Here is a 19,419-nt window from a genome sequence, read left to right as displayed (position 1 = left end):
TTTTACTCTTGATACATGTTTTCCAGCGTCTGTGTATGGGATTAGACATTATCGCCAGTAGATGAACACGCTTTTGGATAGCTCTGGTATTTTAATATGTTTTAGTGAATATTTAAAAATATATTAAAAAGGAATTTACACTGTGGATAATCCACGTTTAAAATTAAGCTTTCCCATAACACAACCACAGAAACTTCCACCTTGCTAAGGAATCATGGGATTTGTAGTTTGAGCAGATTTAACGCAGTATCAAGCGTCAAGCAATCCGCGTCGAAAAAGAACTACAAACTCAATGTGACAGAAGCGGAAGCTGTGTAACTATGGAAACAGTTGCTACCTCTTTAAACATTTATGAATGAACATGTACCTAATGTACATAACAACAACAACAACAAAAGGGTTTTATACATAAAGATTAAGGCACACCAGCTGACACCCATTTCCACATAACTGAATAGACTTATCTGAACATAAACTTAGTGAATTGTACAGACAAGTAAATATTAACATATTTTGTTGAATTTCACCTAAAAATAATTCGTTATGAGCCTTTGCACTATATGCCTCAGTTGCACAATTGTTTTAAAACAGATTTTATTTACCACGTAGTAGTAAATCAGCACTTGTAATTGTTTTGTAATGACGTAGTAATTGTGCGACGCTACTCCAATAATTCTGCGACAACCGGTTCTCACATGTACTGCTTATTGAAACGATTTGCTTCGCTTTGGTAAATGTACAACAATATTAGTGTTTTATTTGTTTGGTATTACATATGCTGCTTTTTAAAGAAATCAGAAAAACATTTCATCGTCGTTGTGTGATCGCTGTATAGTAAACTTACTCACTCTTGCATGTTAAATACATTTCAGCACTGTTTCCTCTTTATAGATCACAGTAACATTCATATTAGGACAAAACACAGTTGTAGAGGTGTGATGAAGCTGGAGTTGTCTCGAGTGGTTCAGGGGTGTCGATTGGGAGTTTTGACTGGATTGGGAAAAACGGGTCATCAGCACTCATTAGAGGTTCCTGGCTGTTTCCTGTACTCTCGGTGTGCAACTGTACCCCATCTGACCCAGGACACATTACACACGTTAAGCGATCTGCCTTCGGTCACACAAGTTACAGTGGATAGCCTGTAAGTTATTACACTTTTGTTTGACATATTTGATTTCTTTAAATTTCTTTAAATTTGATTAACTTAAAATCAGTTTCTTATTGTGTCTTTTTCAGTGCAGAGCATCAGGAGGTGCTGGAGGAATTTAAAGAGGGTGTCAAAAAATTTGCAGGTTAGCAGTTTACTCTTTTACTACCTAGTTGGCATTTGCTTTCACTTAAAATGTACAGTCTCAAGACACACATGTGCAATTTCAGTGCACATTTGACATTATGGTGCTTTATGTATAGGCTATCTCTATGTAAAAATATGATTTTGATTTATAAGAAATGCTTAAGTGTCGAGACTTTGTAACAGTTAAGATACATGCCAATATTCCAAACTCCATAAATGTACTATAAAATCATATAATATTTGAATTTATTACACAACACTATAAAATGCTTGATTCTGATTGGCCAGTCGCGACATTCCTAGGTATGTTATTCCAATAACAACTGCCTGAAACTAATAATGCACGGTACCCTGGGTGCTGCAAATAATTTTGACAGGTACAGTTTAATATTACACAAAAATAAATATATATGTTATTAAAAGACATATTTATATGACATTTTATTATATTTACAAATGATAAAACAATATAGTGTGTTTTTCGTGACATATGAACGTCCTGTCTTATTTTAAAAACTGAAAGTAAATGTATTTCCTCGCAGAAGGTCTGCATTTGTTAAAAAATAGCTAATAAAAGGTTTTTATTTTACAACCATACTGGAATGGGTCCGTGCCTCAGTTGTTGCCTTCAGCAATTCAACAAGTAATGAGAGATGTAATTGCATTTACAACCCTGCGTTCCCAGACTTTGAGCATATTGCAAAAAACATGTCTTGGGGCAGCTTCAACGGACTTATGGTTAATTACAAAATGGCACTTTGCACAGAAATGCAACTGCATGATGCTGTCATTCACCTCTGTTATTTCCATGTGGCCTGTGGTGCCATAAGCTGTAGATCTTTCCATGTATGTGTTTTTTATGCAAGTTGACTTTTAAGTTGAAGTTAAATTTGTTTGGACGTGCTATGCATGCAAATAAATACTTGCCATTTGTTGTAACATGCATGTTAATGTGCACGTTATTTATTTTGCCAGTAAACAGTGTTTAAAATCTTGTCGCCAATATTGAAATTTTGAATAGTTATGATATCCAGAGTTTTGCTAGTTATAACAGTTGGCTGGTCAGCTTTTACATCAAAGTGATTCATTTGAAACTGATGATGTCTTTATGCAGGTCTTCATAATACTGCCCTTTTCTGCTCGCAGCATGATTCTGCGAATCCCAGTCCTGCTGGTCACGTCACCAACAAGGTCAGAGAACCGTATCAATGGTTTTGTAAATTTATTTGATAAAATCTCATACGCTGCTGCTTTTTGGATTCTAGTTTTTGTGTCCCCCGTGTCTGCCACTCTTATTGCTAATATTCAGGGCTGTAACGGTCTGTGGGTTGGTTTAACAGACAGTGTCAGTTTGGGGCAGCGGCGGACGGATAGAGCTGACAGTGGCTCGCTTCATGGCGATTCAGGCAGCTATCCAGCCTGACTGCTATCACAGCATGGCAGACGGAGAGACCTGGCAGGTCAATACGTCTCGCAAGCGAGTCCGCAAAGCAGTGGACCGAACTCTGGCCCATCTGGATGAGTGTCTAATGTTGCACCAAAAAACCCAGGTCTGTACACAAAAAACATTTAGAGTACTGAGTGAATACTTGTTAAATATCTGTGGCTGGAGAGTAAATGTAAATGCCAAAATGAAATTTTGCTGGTTTGTATGCTTATGTATCACAAATCAGCACTACAATCACTGAATTGTTTAGGATGTTATGTAATATCACTCTTGGAATGCTGCATTGTTTATGTAATTTATTCCAAAAGCATTTTTTATGTTGCTCATCACAGTTGGTTTCATTTTTTAACTCGCTCTCTGTGTTCACAGGAATTGAAACGGGCAGAGATATTTGGAGTCGTGGAGGGTGGAGATATCATGGAGGAGAGACTTCGCTCCGCTCGAGAGACCGCCAAGCGTCCTGTGGGTGGATTTGTCCTTGATGGATTTCATTCTGCTGCCATGAACCAGGATGTGAGAAGTCAGTTGATTCAAGCGATAAATGCAGAACTTCCCCATGAAAAGCCGAGGTAAGTGTGGCATCTATTTAAAGGCCCCACATAAGGTTCAGCCCAGACAATAAAATGCTGGTTCTCTCTTTGTATTGTTCGAGAGTGAATCGAGAAGTCATTAGGAAGTCTGCTTTTGAACGGCTCTCGCGTTACTGTGATGTCATCCGCATTTCTGTGTTCTTCGTCATACACGTTTGTTGAAGATGCGTAGAGCGACTGCCTTCGGGACGTAAAGTCAACACAAAACGCTGTAAAACTTTCATTGTAGAATAATAAGGAATCAATCAATTAAAACAACATATCTACACAGACTGACATTTCAAAGTGACCTAAAAGATTTTTTGTTGGAATGGATTGGAACGAATTATGGACGTACTCCTCGCTTGTAAGTCACATTGGTCTACGGCTGTAAGTACTTAAATGTAAATATGGTGAAACTGCAAAATATTGCATGAAATGCTGTAATAAGAACATACTGTTACTAATACAGTTAATAAGAAAGTTTACCGTTAACAGTAACATTTAAGCGATTTTAGACTATTTGAGCGACAAAGATGCTAAAGTGAACTGTTTTCAGTGCGCATACGCGCACAAACTCAAAAGCCCAAGCGCGTTTCAAAAATCACGCAAACCAAAGGCATTATTTTTGGGGCTTGATAGGAGATATACGCACAAACTATATTGTAATACCACAGTCTCTGAAAGTATTCTCATAAAAACAGTCGTTTATTATAAGTGAGAAGTTGATCATGTGTCAGTAAGTGTATAGATCGCTTCTCCGTTGTTAAAGGGACAGTTCGTCTTATAAGAAATGCTTATGTTTAAGTCATTATGTTAATCAAACTACAAAAGACAAAAGGAAAATCACTTTTATAGCTTTTAAAAGATAAATTATAATTAATTTATAGAATAAAAACAGTGTTATATTAATTTGATATTGTTTCTCTACCTAATCAATACTGTTAGATCTTACTTTATTTGTAACTTTGTTCTTTTCTATTGTAATGTCTTGATTTGTTCTTATTTTATTTTCCCACATCACTTTTTTTGAAAATTATTCAACCCATGACTCAAAAACCATAATGTAATTGATTTAACCAGTACTATATTGTAAAATTAATTCATTTTAAATTAGATGTAGGCCTTCAGGTCCACCCTATTGCAAGGCCAACTTAAAATTTTATGGCCTTGCGACTGATGGTCAGATTATGGCAAAATAAAATTATTGCAGATGTAAAATAGTAAGGGAATGTTACTTGTTACAGCTTTCCACATTTATCAACCCATTTAATTAAACATGGTTTCTGTTACTAGTCAAATGTTTACATTTTAAATTTGAAATCTAAATTGTCCATCAGAATTAAATAATTGAAATAATGGTCATGATGTATTTTTTGCGTATGTTGTGGTGTGCATTTTGTTTCTGCGCACGTGGAGGGATGTTGAGTTCCTTCTTTTTTGTCCTTGGCCAATCACATGCCTGAAGAATAAATAAGTTAAGTTACAGCATGTTCCCTAATGAGGCCATAATATTTATTCTGGGGGGGGGGTCCTCCCACCTCGCGGCCCCATCAGAGGCCACATCGCCCCTCGAGCGCCCTTCTCACCTTTTTCACCCCTGACCCGTTTTCATGCCTGTATATTGTGTTTCCCTGCATGCTTGTGTCGATAAGTATTTGAAGCAGCTCTGGATCTGCGTTGAACTGCACTAAAAATCAAGATCTGCTGGCTTTGTATTAATACTTAATGATTTACCCTGGTTTGAATGTAGTTTTGATTTATCACTTTGGTTCACTGTTATCTGTCTTTCCGGGGTACCGTGGGAAAAGTATTCCCGAAACAACAACAGGAAAAATGCAGTGTAAGATCCCAAGTCTCTGAAATGCACAATAGCTTGATGATCTTTCATATTATAGCATCACGGAGTTAGCACTTCATTATATACAAAGCAGTTGTTTAATGGTCTGCTTAACAGTAAATATTACAAGTAAAAGTTTATTGCAGGCTGATCTTATAATATGAAATTAAACTGTTTAAGCTCTGTTGCTCATTTCACACAAAGGTGTCTTAAAAGATATTGCACTAAAAAATCGAAGAGTCAAATAGAAAGTGGAAAATGGCCAAGCAAGACTTAAAGTTTTGTGATGTAAAATAAATCTTTGGTGTCCCCAGAGTACATATGTGAAGTTTTAGCTCAAAATACCATAAAGATAAAAATGTGCCATTTATGGGTGTGTCCTTTAAAATGCAAATGAGCTGATCCTGCACTAAATGGCAGTGCCGTAATTGTATAGTGTAGATTAAGTGGCGTTATTTTCCCCTTCTGACATCACAGGGGGAGCCAAATTTCAATGACCTATATTTTTCCCATGCTTGCAGAGAATGGTTTACCAAAACTAAGTTAATCTTTTTCACATTTTCTAGGTTGATAAAAGCACTGGGGACCCAATTTTAGCAATTAAACATGAAAAAAGTCAGATTTTCATGATATGTCCTCATTAAAAACCGAAATTATGCAATGTTATAAATGTTTAAGAAATATTAGTGACTATAGCTTTCATTGTCCTCCCTCCTGTCCATTTTTAAAGCCTGTTATGATCTTTTTAAAACTGTAATATCCAAACTTGGTCATGTTCTGCAAATTTTGCATTTAAACATTTGAACATGAATACAACAAAGCATTGTTGCAGACAACCTTGTTGCATTTGATTCTTTAACAACACATCTTGGTATAGTGTATTTTTTTTTTTTTTCGGGACATTGCACATTAATGAGCAATCCAACATTACTGTACAGCCTGTAAATGAGCCAGGTTATAGCATAAATGCAAATTTTCACCTGTAATGTGTTTGCTGTGTGTGTGTCAGGTTAATTCTGGGGGTCGGCTGTCCTGATGAGGTGATCAGCTGTGTTGAAGGAGGAATCGACCTGTTTGAAAGCTTCTTCCCATTCCAGGTGACGGAACGAGGTTGTGCGCTCAACTTCAACTACACTATTGATCCTGACCCTGAGACGGCAGGTACATCATCCCCTACAGGTGTGGAGAAGCTTATGGTCATAATGGTGGCAAGATACTGGAGAACTTTGACATCGAAAAAATTATTATGTTTTTCCAAACTTGTCTACTACCTCTTTGTTTCCTCCCCTATGTACTTGCCAAATATTTTCCATTGTTTGGCAAGCACTGTGACAGTGACTACGCATTTGGTCAAAATTGAGTTAAGGGTTAAAATGGGCTTTGTGAGAGCTGTTGTGCCTTGTGACAAAGTCAAATGTCGCATTTCAGAGAAATGCGTGTGCCAAAATTGCTGTAACATGTTTGACTGGGTGCTGTAAAAAACTTTAAAGGCATTTTTCTCGGTTTCAGTGTTTGCGTAGTTACTGCTCTTAGCCTTTTTTAGGGCAGTATAGTTATGTATATATTTTGTGTTCCTGTTGCTTAACTGGCAAAGTATTGCATTAACAATGTAAAGGTCAGGGGTTCAAACTAATTAAGGGGCGGTCACACTAGACTGAGCATGTAAATATTTTTCAGACGTTGCTGTGAATATGGTGGGAGCATATTATGGTGGGAGCATCTCTGCTTTAAAGTGGAGAAAGATCACACAGTTACGTACTTATTTTGTACTGGTCAGATGTTTTTACATGATACGAATTTGCAGGTCAAAGTTCACTAGACTTAAACTTTGGTACGCAGCAAAATATCGGTTGTGGCTAGAAGGCAAACAGCTAACGCAGATATCTGGTGAAATCTGGCCAGATAACCCCTATTTTTATCCTAATCCTACCCCCAAACCTAACCCTAAACCCAACATTTCACAGAATTCAGGCCATGTATGCATCCCATCTAGCCAGAACAGCTATTTTGATCCTAATCCTACCCCAAACCCAACATTTCACAAGATATAGGCCGTATCTGCATCCAGTGTTGGGCAGTAGCTTCACTACAAGTAGCGAAGCTAGTAGTTTTAACTACAATTTTCAGTAGCTTGGCGGTAACTTAGCTGCTTTCTAAATCAAATAGCTTTTCAGTAGCTAAGCTCTGTAGTGAGGTAGCTTCCACACAAGCTACAATTTTCAAAACATTTCTTAAGCTGTCCTGAATTTGAGAATAAGTGCATCATTTTGAATCGACACAGGAAGTCGTTTGTTCCGTATTTTCAAATTGTGCAGCCTTCCTTCATTCATACAAAACAGTACCACTCGCATTCTGTGAAGACTCGTGCTCTGCCTCTGACTGGGTTATTTCATCAAGCCAAGCTAATATAAAAACATGTAATAAATATTACAATTGAAACTATTAATAGACCACGATTGGAGACCCCTGTGTTAAGATATGTCAGGGCAAGGTGTTTTAAGGCAGCTCAAACATGCATTTTATTCTGGGAGTAGGATAAGACCTGTCCAGCAAATTGCCCCATAATTTGAAGTATCTAGGCCTACATTATGCTTGTATTGTCTATAATTACCAAAATACTAAATTGAAACTGAATAAATAATTACACAATAAAACTGGTTAAAAATAAAAAAGTAGCTTGGGTGTAGCAAGCTACTATTGATGTAGCTTAGCTTGCTACATTTCCCAGGGGGGTAGCTTCAGTGTAGTGAAGCTTAATTTAATGTGAAGTAACTGGTAGCTTAGCTCACTACATTTTCCAAGTAGCTTGCCCAACACTGTCTGCATCCCATCTAGCCAGAATAGCTTTTTTCATCATAATTCTAACCCTAAACCCAACATTTCACAAGATATAAGGGGGTCGCACACCAGACGCGCGGCAGCGCCATGCCGTTCTAAAAAAATCGAACACATTGTTTTCTATGAGGTGGCGCCTGTCTGCAGCGCCCAGCTACGACTCAGGAATATGCCCAAATCCATGTCGTGCCACTCACATAGTTTAACATTAAATAACATCATATTTGTCCCAAATATTTAACGATTAACATTGGCTGCTAATGTATATTTAGCATTTTTAAGTAGATGCTATCAGACTAAGTTTGCGCTATTTTATGTGCACTTCCGGTGTACGATACCTCCGAGTTGTCCTAGACGCAACTCGTCGCAGCGCTAAGCTGTGTGTCCGGTGTCACCCCCTATAGGCCGTATCTGCATCCCATCTAGCCGGAATCGCTTTTTTCATCCTAACCCTAAACCCAACATTTCACGAGATTTAGGCCGCATATGCATCCCATCTAGCCAGATCCGCTATTTTCATCCTAATCCTAACCCTAAACCCAACATTTCACAAGATTTAGGCCGTATCTGCATTGCCAGATCCGCTTTTTTCATCCTAATCCTACCCTCAAACCTAACTCTGAACCAACATCTAACGAGATTTCAGCGTTTGCTGTATCTCTTCTAGCCATAACCCGTAATATTTTAGCATGAGCTTGCGCTTCCGGTCTGAGGCATCTGATGCCTATGAATAGAAGTCAATTGACTAAAAGTGTAGTAAGGCTGCGCCTTTACTGATAAAATGTAGCGCTTTGAATTTTTTTACTTCACTTTGAGTTTACTTTTAAATGACTGTGATTTAGATTATCTAAACCTGTCATCGATAAAGGAGCTGCTTTTGCACAACATTGAGTTAATAAATGTCTAAGCTGCTTATTTTTAGACACTAGGAACACTTAAGAGCATGTGGTGTGATTTTTCACATTGTTTGTTGGTGCTGGTGGGGGGTTTCTAAAAACTAGATAATTTAATATAAGCCCAAACAATAGAGAGTGTGGGTGCTTATTCATGCTCCCTTTAAATAAAATAATTGCCTTGTTAGAAAGAATTAAAGCCCTAGAACACATCAGTCCTTAAATCCATACTTCATTATGGTTTCCAAAGTTTTATTACCGCTTTATACCTTAATGAGACTAGATAGATACCAGAATCTGTCCCTTAAGTATCTGGATTTTATGAGACATGGGAAATTCAATGCCGAAAATAAATAATTTATTAGTGTTTGGTACTCACTGGTCTGTATGGAGAGGGAGGTAATCAATGTTTTAGGAAGGTATTCAAGTTCAGGACAAGTGCTTACAGAATGAAGAAAAAGCGGAAATATCCCCTTAGCCAATTAGAGGGGATCAGCCCTCTGTCACGCCAGATTACAAGTGTTCAAAATCACACTGCTCTTGTTCATTTGTGATCCTGCTCATGATTCTGTGAAGTCAGGTCATGTCAAAGATTGAAATCAATGTAAAATCTCATTATTTAATCTAATTATAATATCATTAGTGTTTGACAGAAGAATCCCCTAATCCTGAAATGATATAAATGAAGCACTGCCTTGGTGTTTGAGTATTACACATGAATGGGTTTTATCTTGAGATTAATGGTACATTATTTGTGTGTGCATGACGCAGTGCTGGAATCGAATGGAGAGACGCTTGCTGTCATAAAGCGGAGCGACAACGAAGATGGAAATATGACGCCTTTCGAAATCAATCTCAAGGATAAAAGGTATGTGTGTGGTATGTAGCTAGACAAGGACATGCCCCTTAACTATCACACATCTCTGCTCGTATCACACGAAGGTTACTAATTCACGTCTCGCTATCTCATACACCCCAGCTGGAAGGCAAAAAGAATGAATGGCAATAAATTCATTCTTGCTGGCGCGCATATTATCATAACATTGCCTACATTGCTGGAGTCAGATTAGATTAGTGGTGTAAGGATCGAAGGATATTAAAAAAACATTTACAACGCTCATGTGAATATAAACCAGTCTGTATGTACTCTCTGACGTGTAAAGATCGCATTTGTAATGATGGATTTAAAGGTGCCGTAGAATGAGGTAAATAAGGTAATAATAGATCATTTCATTCTAAGGGTTGTAAATGAACATGTAAAATGTCTCTGGATAATTTTTCCACTCAATTAAATCACATACCTTCTATGTAGATATCAGAGAACAATTTACCAGATTATTCAATGTATTCTTTGGCACCTTTAACATTTTAGGTATCAAGATGATTTCCGCCCTCTTGTGGAGGGGTGTGGCTGTTACTGCTGTCAGAAGCACACAAGAGCATATGTCCATCATTTACTGGTGACCAATGAGCTGCTGTCCGGCGTTTTACTCACGCTGCACAACACGGCACACTACCTCGGCTTCTTCAAAGCACTGCGGGAGGCAATCGCCAACGATCATCTGCAAGACTTGAAAGCTAGAGTTCTCCATCGCAAAGACTGAGATGTGTAATTAAAATGATTGAAAGACTTTTGGGATGAGAAACGAGCTTCTACTTCAAATTATGAGGGAGTCATAAGTACGCTCTGATTTCAGAGTATGTATGTTTACATGAATATAAAGCTGGATTTTGCAGCGCATGGCCCTCGCATGACAATAAGTGCAAGTAATACTGAAGATTCCCATTTCAGAGTTAGCCTACGGATTTGGATTTTCCATTTGTTCTGCTTAATGAACAAATTTACCTATGAGGAGTATTAATAATGGAGAAATTGCATTTTTAATTGGGTAGGCCTTTTGACCAATTTCACTCTCTAAGGCTTTGAAGTTTAATAGCTTACCTGGTTTTCGCCACTGGGTTTTTCTGTTACTATATTATTGTAAAAGATACTTTGTTGTTATCATAATTATGTTATTATATAGCACACATTTGAAATATGCAGTTTTAAGAACAACATTGCAAAAATTGCATTTTTCTTTCGAAAATTACTATTATAGCAAATCTGGGCATTTTAAAATTAAAGATTTTTTTTATCACAATACAAATCTTGCTCCCTGTCTTTATGAATGGTCTTTTTATACTGCTATTACTGAAATAGATTTGTTTTTATATTCCTTTCAACTTTGCAATAAATTATGAATGAAGGACTTCAGGATGAATGTAAACTATACATGCTTCTGCAAGGCCAAAGCTTGCAGAAAGCATGAATGGGATAATAATGAGTATTGAAGAGTGTGTGATTGCTGCATTTCATTCCCATTTGTTTTACTGACATCATTGGGCTTGCACTGATTCCAATACAACTTCTATTAGGTTTTTCAGTGTTGTTTCTCAATTTGTTATCTCAGGTTTTGTAGCCAATACATTTGGGACAACCACATAACCCTTGAGAATTTATTTTGATGTATTTCAGTGCATACTCTACTATGAGTTAAAGCAGGTTGCATTTATGTTTTAACGATGGTCTCTGACGCACTCCCAGCAGGTCGGTTTTTCCTCCATGTTTTAGCCAATTACATAATTCGAAAGAGCCAGGAGAGATCATTAAATAAAGTTCCTGGGAAACTTCCCCTTGTGCTTGTCAGACTTGAAACTCATAACTAGCAACATTCAGTGGAAAGTTATATGTACTGTATGTATGGGGTTTAGGTGGTACAATGTCTATGTTTTCAGTGAAAAATCCAGTCACGTGTGTTTACCTAAGCAGTAGTTTGTTGGTTTAAATGATGTTTCTGTACAAACTGCAGTTTTTTATTTATATTGATATCAGTGACAGGCTATACATTGAAATTCTTAATCCCAGGCGTTTTACATCAGTACAGAATAAAAAGTCATTTTATTTGCAATATACTATAAATCACTTTCATATATGTTTTGCAGTTGGTTGAAATAAGTAAACACAATGATAAAAACAATAGTTTGATATTTTTGTTTGCCCTTCTTATGGTCTGTTTAATAACAACCGGACACATTGTGACAACTTGCCCCACTATCAGTGCCATAGCAGCCTATCTTTCTTTCTAAGCAATTAAAGTGGATATGTTCAATATCTCTTAATAGCCGAGACTTTATTTCATGTACCTATGCAGAAATTGACTTAAAAAAAACTTCCTGGGAAAAATTACATGAAGTGTGTGACGACCAGCCCCGCCTCCACTATTAATCATACTTGACACGGACCTGTGCAGCTTTTCAGTTTAAATGACACTTTATAGACTATTACAACAACCAATCTATTAAAGATTACTCGTCATTTTCCCTCTGGTCTTTTGCTTGCTTCTCTACTGTGTCCTTTATATTTTGTACCTTTCTTTTTGTGACCTATTTAGGCACGCATGAGTGCTTGAAATGACTTTGAAAACCCACACTTGACAAAGCCTATTTCCATTCAGATGTACTGCTTGATTGTGATGGATTCTCACTGGCTTTTTAAAACCCAAGGTGATATCTCATGTAAAATGTCATCCTTTTGAGGGTAACTTAAGTATGTCCATTGCATAAATGAAGTGCTGGGGATGGCATCAGGGTTTCCCACTGAATCTATGTTCAATCATAAGTGTCAGTGATCTGACACAGACTGTGTCCTAATGCTGTTCTGTGCTGTATAATATGAATTTATATTTTGGTTGAATGTCATTGAATTTTTCTGGGCAGATTTACAGTTAAAGATGAAAGACAGCAATGAGAGATAACTTGAGCCGTCTGTCCCTTTAACACTTAGGTTAAGTTCTTATTTAAGTTGCCAACCCGGTCACTGCTTATATTTTTAAACCAAATAAAATATATATTTTTTAAATATTTTGTAATAAACTTAACATGAAACATGTAAAATAAAATGTATAAATATTTTTATTCCTAATTCGTTTTTACTGTTCCTTCATGTCGATAATGAATTCAAGTTATCACATACTTTTATTTATTCACATCAAATATTTCAAAGCATTTTGTGAGCTAGTTGTCTTGTTTAATGTCTTGGAACAATTTTTGGCATCCATGTAGAGAAAGCAGTTTAGAAATCATTTTCCAAAAATATTACTGAACCAAGACAGCCGAATAGTTGGACACTCATTGATGCGCATTTTTTAGATATTCATTGCAATGCTAAGTTTAATATATTTTTATGTTTTTTTCCATGTGTGCACGGCCTACTTTTTGTTTTGTCCGTAGACTAAAAGGTTATGGAAAGTTGAGATAAAGGTCACTGATGTCTGCTGTTTGCATCTGAATAGGTCAACTAGAAAGTAGTGACCTTCTCTCAAGCCTCATCTTTCATCTGTTATCTTTCTTTGGTGTGAAACTGTGAATTGATTTATCTGCTTCACCCTGTAAGTTTAGTTTTTATTAAATGATAAAAGTTGCTGGACTTTTGGAGGTGACAAATATGTCTCATGATCTTTGGAAAGTTTACTACAGTTATTGAAATGCGTGGTGCTCAACAAACTTGTGCATTAGATGAGTCACATTTTTTTTCACTTGCATGAAATAAATAAAAATGAGTTTTTGCAGACAACGTGTTTATACTGTAATCTGATGAGCAATTCACTATATAAAAAAATGCTGCATGAAGTTAAAACAACTTGGTTTGGCAAGTCAATTTAACATGCTTTTTTAAGTTTTGACCTGTGATCAGTTGACATAACTTATAAAAACAAGTTGAAATTGTTTAACTTAATTTGTTAAGTTAAAGTAACACAAAAATATATGTTGATTGACAAAAATACTGCATTTATTACTGTAAGTTTCCTTACAAGGCTGTATGTTTGTCAGTAAAGTCAGAGCCAAATTAAAATCTCAGTGATTGGTTTCACAAGGTCAGTTTTATTTTTAATAGGATAAACACACGCTGTGATTTTATGGCCACTCCATCTCATTTTCTATTTTTGGTCAAACACCATCAGTTGTTTAGGCTGAAAATCCAGACACACAATGTCACGCTGCCTGTCAGACAAAATGGTCAAAAATGATCCCTAGCTGAAAAAGTACACCTTTGCACCTAAATAGTTCAGATTAGTACCTCAGAGGTACACATTTGTACCAAAGAGTGCATATTAGTACCTCAAATGTAGGGGAGAGTGGGGTAAGTTTTCACACTGGCAAACATTTACTGAGCACCATACATCACAATGGTATAAATCTCATACCAAATAAAAGAAGGAAGTCTTGGGCACATATGTTGTATTACATTTTTATATCTTATCTCATTACAGAGTTGTAGACTGTTGAATAGAGAATGTTCACTTGTGACAATTTGCCCCATGGGCGAGTAAATTGTCTCACTAGATTATCTAAAAGGAAGAACACTACTTAATTGTAATTATTGATTTTAATTTTAAAATTCAAACCAGAACTGGAGGGCTTTTCACACTGTGCTTAACCCTTAACCCTTTTACACATAATTTATAAGCAGGGTTATCCATGAAATTAACCCAGGGTTAGAAAAAACCCTTTTGTTGGGTTAACCCCGCATTGGGGTACCATACGCATGCAGTGTGAAAAAAGCAGGTTTAGAATGTTATGACCCCATTTAAACACAGGTTCAGGGTTGCTTGATAACAAACAGGTGTAGGAGCGGGGTTGGGGACTCCTGACCCAGGGTTTAGGAATGCACAGTGTGAAACGTCAGATTATGAATACCCAGGGTTATCTCTTAACTACTGGTTAAATATGAACAGTTTGAAACATGAAACAGATAACCCAGGATTCTGTAAACCCGGGGTTAACTATTTCCAGTGTTAAAAGCATATGACGACTTGCCTCAAAGTCATTGAGACAACTTGCTCCAAACTGACATGTGTGCTAATGTTTGCTAAATGTTAGGCTTTGCTCAACATAGCACATCAGCTAAAGTATCAAAAGACATGTTATTGTCTCCTCTATTTTGTGCAAAATAGTAATTTTTAACATTCATACCTGTTAAATTTCTTAATTTTTTTTTACTTTTTAAGACAAAAAATAAGAAAATTGTGCTAACGTCAGATTAAAGTGATCTTGACCACATGTGAACACAAAATTGACTATAGAAGAAATTATCACACAAAGTAGCTATTTGATTTTTGAGATAGTGCCTCTAGTGTTGGAGTTATGAACTTACCCCGATCTTCCCTAAATATTAGTACATCAGCATACATATTGGTACCAAACCTGTACCTAAATGTAGTACCCCAAAGGTACATACTGGTACCAAATATATCTGTATTAAATTTACATATTAGGAACTTTTTAAAGGGTACTGCCCACAGCCAGGGACCTTTTTTATCTTTTTTGGCTCAATGGTTCCATTAAGAACCATCAACATTCAAAGAATGGAAGTTGTAAAACCATTGAAAAGGTTCTTTAGATTATTTAAATGTATGAAAGAAATGCTTTTTTATATAACCTTTGACTGAACGGTTCTTTGAATAATCAAAAATGGCAATAGAGTGCAATAGATCATTTGTCTAGTGATGACAAGATGAAATATACTCCAACAGTTTACCTAGCAGTTGCTTATTTCAAGACTATAATTTTAAAAAAGTATTATAAAATGTCCCATATTTCATTCCTGTAAAGCAGCATATAAACTAATTCAGCACAGTGTATAGTTATATGAAAAGTTTCCTTCTTAAGAACTGGGGCTAGTGATTCATCCAATGTTAGTCACTTAGGATTCAACACAGAAGAGTTCAGGCTTAGGTGACGTTTAGTTGAAGGGCACACTACCTGTGAGACAGCAGTGGGGTTGAACGGGCAATCATACAGAGGCTTTGAAAGAAATGTCTAATCTTTCTAAGAGGAAGTCCTTTACATTACCTCTGTGATGCAGTTCTCTGAAACCTGGAACTGGAGACCGTTTTAGATTCTGCAGATTTTTGTAAAAAGAGACTGAAGATCCAAGTTTCCAGTGTCGCATGCTAACATGGGATCCCCTTAGGGATCAATAAAGAATCTCTGTGTGAGGGTGGCATAATCTTTTCTCAAAGGAACATCAGACTTTACAATTCTTCATGACCTTAAGCCTACAGCTATATGTCACTTCTCTTTTTTTAGTGTATTTTATATTTGACGCGTCGCCTGCATGTTTAAAGATGATACTGGTGACGTCTACAGGAAACCGCCTCTCACTTTCAGTTAATGGATGTCCCCCTAGTGGTTTATAAATATTCCTCATTTATCTTTTTGGGAATTGTTGGACGTGTGCAATGCCCTCATTCCTGATCCACAATAGGCGAGGTTAAAGTAAAGCAGGTTATTTCCTGATAGCCAAGCTCAAATCTTTATCTGACAGCAGACTGATGCTCTGATCATTACATTATAAGGGCAGGCATGAAACTGAATCTGAATTTCATGCCTTAGATATGTGTTGGTTGAAGATGTCTCCTATTTATGTGCTTTTACATATATTTTACATTTATCTACATGCATTTCATGCATGCATGTGATTGTTTTCATATGTGTGTGATTCAAAAGTGTATTTAAGGATGGCTCATTACCTATCTACTGATGTGTCATATTTGAGGCATTTATTATGCATTTATTAATGCATTTTGTGCCACGAGTGTTGAAAGCATTAACACAACTGGATAAAAAAATTGATTTAGTTTATTGAGGAAAAAAATAAACCCTGTTTTGTTAAAAACCTTTCACTTTCTCTGTTTTTTTGCATATAAGAAACTGCTTTCCTTTATGGTGTTATACAGATCCATATACTTTACCATGACACATTTTGCTAGTGTGATGTATATCAACACCTTTACAACTGGACAATATTTGAACCCTCTTTCTAAGTCGTTCTGCTATCTGCAATCTCTTCTTCCTAGCATCATGTTTCTGTAATTTCATTCTTGGAGGTAAATGAACTCTGTAACCTCTGGATGCTGAGATAGCTGCTATATATTTCAAAGATTAATGTAAATTTCCTGTAGGGATCTGAAAATCCATTACCTGAGGAGAAAAAGCTTCAGTATTATTAACCTCCTCTAATGCATGGTGAGGGCAGACTTTTGACTATAAGGGTGGCTGAAAAGAGAGATAAAGAGTGTGTCTGTGTCTGTGTGCATGTACATGAAAATATGAATGAAAAAAAAGGATAGGTTTATCCTGTTTCACTCTACAATATGGTTCCATGTGTTAAGATTAGTTAACATGAACTAATATTGATCAATACATAGGCCTAACACATTTATTGATCTTAGTTAGTGTTAAATTCAGCCTTTACTCACACATTGATAAATAAAAAATATAGTTATAAGTGAAGTTTATATATCAAATATATAATATGTAAGGAATAATTGACGACTGGCCTTTGAATTATTAGAAAAATAATGCATTATTTTTCAATAATTCAACGACCGGAGTCAATTATTCCGCTTATACGGTTACCACACCTAAAGACATCGATCACATGATATATTTAAAGGGATTTGTCCGGTTTTTGTTCTTAAATCGCTATTGTGAGTAGGACTATTTCTTCAGCGTCTAATCCAACGGCTCTTTGCTTGTTCCAAAACGTCATTTTAAAGCTGGCAATGGAGGCTTGAGGCGGTGATAATGCAGTTATTAAAGGGACACCATGAAACTTTTGGCCACTAGGGGGTGCTAGACACGTATTTTTCACTTCTAGCGCCCCTAGAGCCCACAAGTGCCGCAGCACTGTCGCAAAGGAAAGGAACTGGCCAACCTTAAAACTAAACTAAAAACTAAACATTTAAAATGCTAAACGATCAACATTTTGAGACAACAGGGAGAAACGCAGTCATGTTACAACTTTCTGATGAGGAACTCGTCGTGGCAGAAGCCATTTCTCAATCTGAAGGTTGCAGCCTCCGGATGTCGTATTTCTAATACGTCATCAAGACTGTCTTATTTCACAATATTAACAATTACAAAGTTGACTATTATACTTAGTTAATCGTAAATTGTTGCAGTATGCTTATGACCTGCGAATGTAATGCTCAGTTTACCTTAATAACCCAGGCTTGACGACGTGTGCAGCCTGCATATTTGACCTCCGGAGGCTGCAGCCTTCCAATTCAGAAACGACCAGACGTATTTCCTTGCCTTTTTCCAAACAAATATTGTTGCATCCTCTCTCTCTCCCTCGCCACCAGGATTTTCCGCAATGGCGCTCGTTATTCCTCTTTTTTGTGTGAAAATCGCTCCAAATCCAAGTAAACCGATGCGTTTAGGTCTGCCGCTTTGTAATACGTCACGCGAGTGACAGCGGAACGCAGCAAATGAGGAAGAGAGAAGAGAGAAACGCTCGGATCTGATTGGTGAATGAAGAGGGTTTGGTTTTACACTGTGAGCAAGTTTGAGTGCTATAGCATCCTGGATTGTAATGTAAATATCATAGACACAGTAAAAAGAAAGGTAAATACGTGAACACAGCATCTGAATACAGGGAACTATATGCAATATAATCGCCGTAATTTATAAAGAACATCGCATTTATGTATGAATCAACAGTTTATATAAAAAATTGCCTTAAAGGGGAATCGAACCCGGGTCGCCCGTGTCATAGGTCCGTGACACTAAAGACTGTGCCACAGAGTCACATATTAGAAACTGCTCTCTACACTCCTTAAGTAGCCTCCAGCAAAATTCACGTTAAAAACAAATTGTGTGGAGGAAGTGACGTATGCCGTAAAGCAGTCGAATTTTGTAGTTTTTTTTTTGTGCTCTGGTTACTACCAGAAACCCTAAGTTTTAAAATACGAGTAAAAGTGATACAGACCCCGTCAGGCTATGGTAGACATGTCATTCAACCTATTTAAAGTCGATGTACTATCACAAGGGTCTTGAAAATGTATTATGAAGGTTGAAAAATTACATGGTGTCACTTTAATGAAGTTATTAAAAAAGAGAGAGACAGAGAGAGAGAGAGAGAGAAAGAAAGAAAATTATTACAGTTAACTATGCGAAGTGATATGGAATGTGTTCGCTGTTCGTTTCCCAGAAAATAATTGCAGGCCTCAGAACGTTCATCAGCCAATCAGATTCAAGCATTCAACATACCCGTAGTATCATATGCTGCGTTCCAGAGCCCATACAAACCAATAAGACGTGGGACTTATCCTAGCTCCAACTAGGAAAAGTGCACTGGAATGCCTGTCGAAGTGGAACCTCCTACTGGTGAACTCCGGGGAGTTTGCCCTACCCCGACTTTGCAAAATTAAGTCAGAGGATAATGGCGGCGCCCATGGAGTCTTCCGTCGTAAGAGGTAAAGCTTCAACGAATAGGCTATAAACTGTACTTCTCTGCTTGTTGGTTTTTTTAGACAAATTTTGTAATTTGAACACAACTTGTTTTTTATATTATGACGTGAAATTGTCGTTATTATCTGTTAGCATGAAGCATAGCGCGGCGGTCGTCCATGTTTTCTGTTTACGTTTCACTTCAATTGCCTGGAACGCTTTGAAGTAGGAGCTAGTACACTTCAGGCAGGATAAGTCCCACGTCC

The 19,419-nt window shown here is 36.9% G+C and overlaps 1 protein-coding gene across 3 annotated transcripts; it reads left to right on the top strand.

Moving 5' to 3' along the window:
• The first annotated feature begins 659 nt into the window (after positions 1-659).
• On the top strand, positions 660-12,353 carry qtrt2 (queuine tRNA-ribosyltransferase accessory subunit 2). Of its 3 annotated transcripts, XM_065258158.2 has the most exons (9): positions 660-730; positions 892-1,141; positions 1,237-1,292; positions 2,409-2,485; positions 2,635-2,844; positions 3,111-3,310; positions 6,160-6,329; positions 9,650-9,746; positions 10,251-12,352. In XM_065258158.2, exons 2-9 carry the CDS (start codon positions 939-941, stop codon positions 10,480-10,482), a joined length of 1,245 nt encoding a protein of 414 aa, XP_065114230.1. In that variant the 5' UTR covers positions 660-730; positions 892-938; the 3' UTR covers positions 10,483-12,352. The 3 variants fall into 3 exon arrangements, with proteins under 3 accessions (XP_065114230.1, XP_073669280.1, XP_065114231.2); XM_073813179.1 differs by lacking the exon at positions 660-730 and having other exon boundaries at positions 806-1,141; positions 10,251-12,353; XM_065258159.2 differs by lacking the exon at positions 660-730 and having other exon boundaries at positions 812-1,141; positions 6,160-6,311.
• The last annotated feature ends 7,066 nt before the right edge of the window (positions 12,354-19,419 follow it).

This window comes from Paramisgurnus dabryanus, chromosome 22 (genome assembly GCF_030506205.2).
Source record: "Paramisgurnus dabryanus chromosome 22, PD_genome_1.1, whole genome shotgun sequence".
NCBI lineage: Eukaryota > Metazoa > Chordata > Actinopteri > Cypriniformes > Cobitidae > Paramisgurnus > Paramisgurnus dabryanus.
This window is presented reverse-complemented; position numbering and strand designations above follow the sequence as displayed.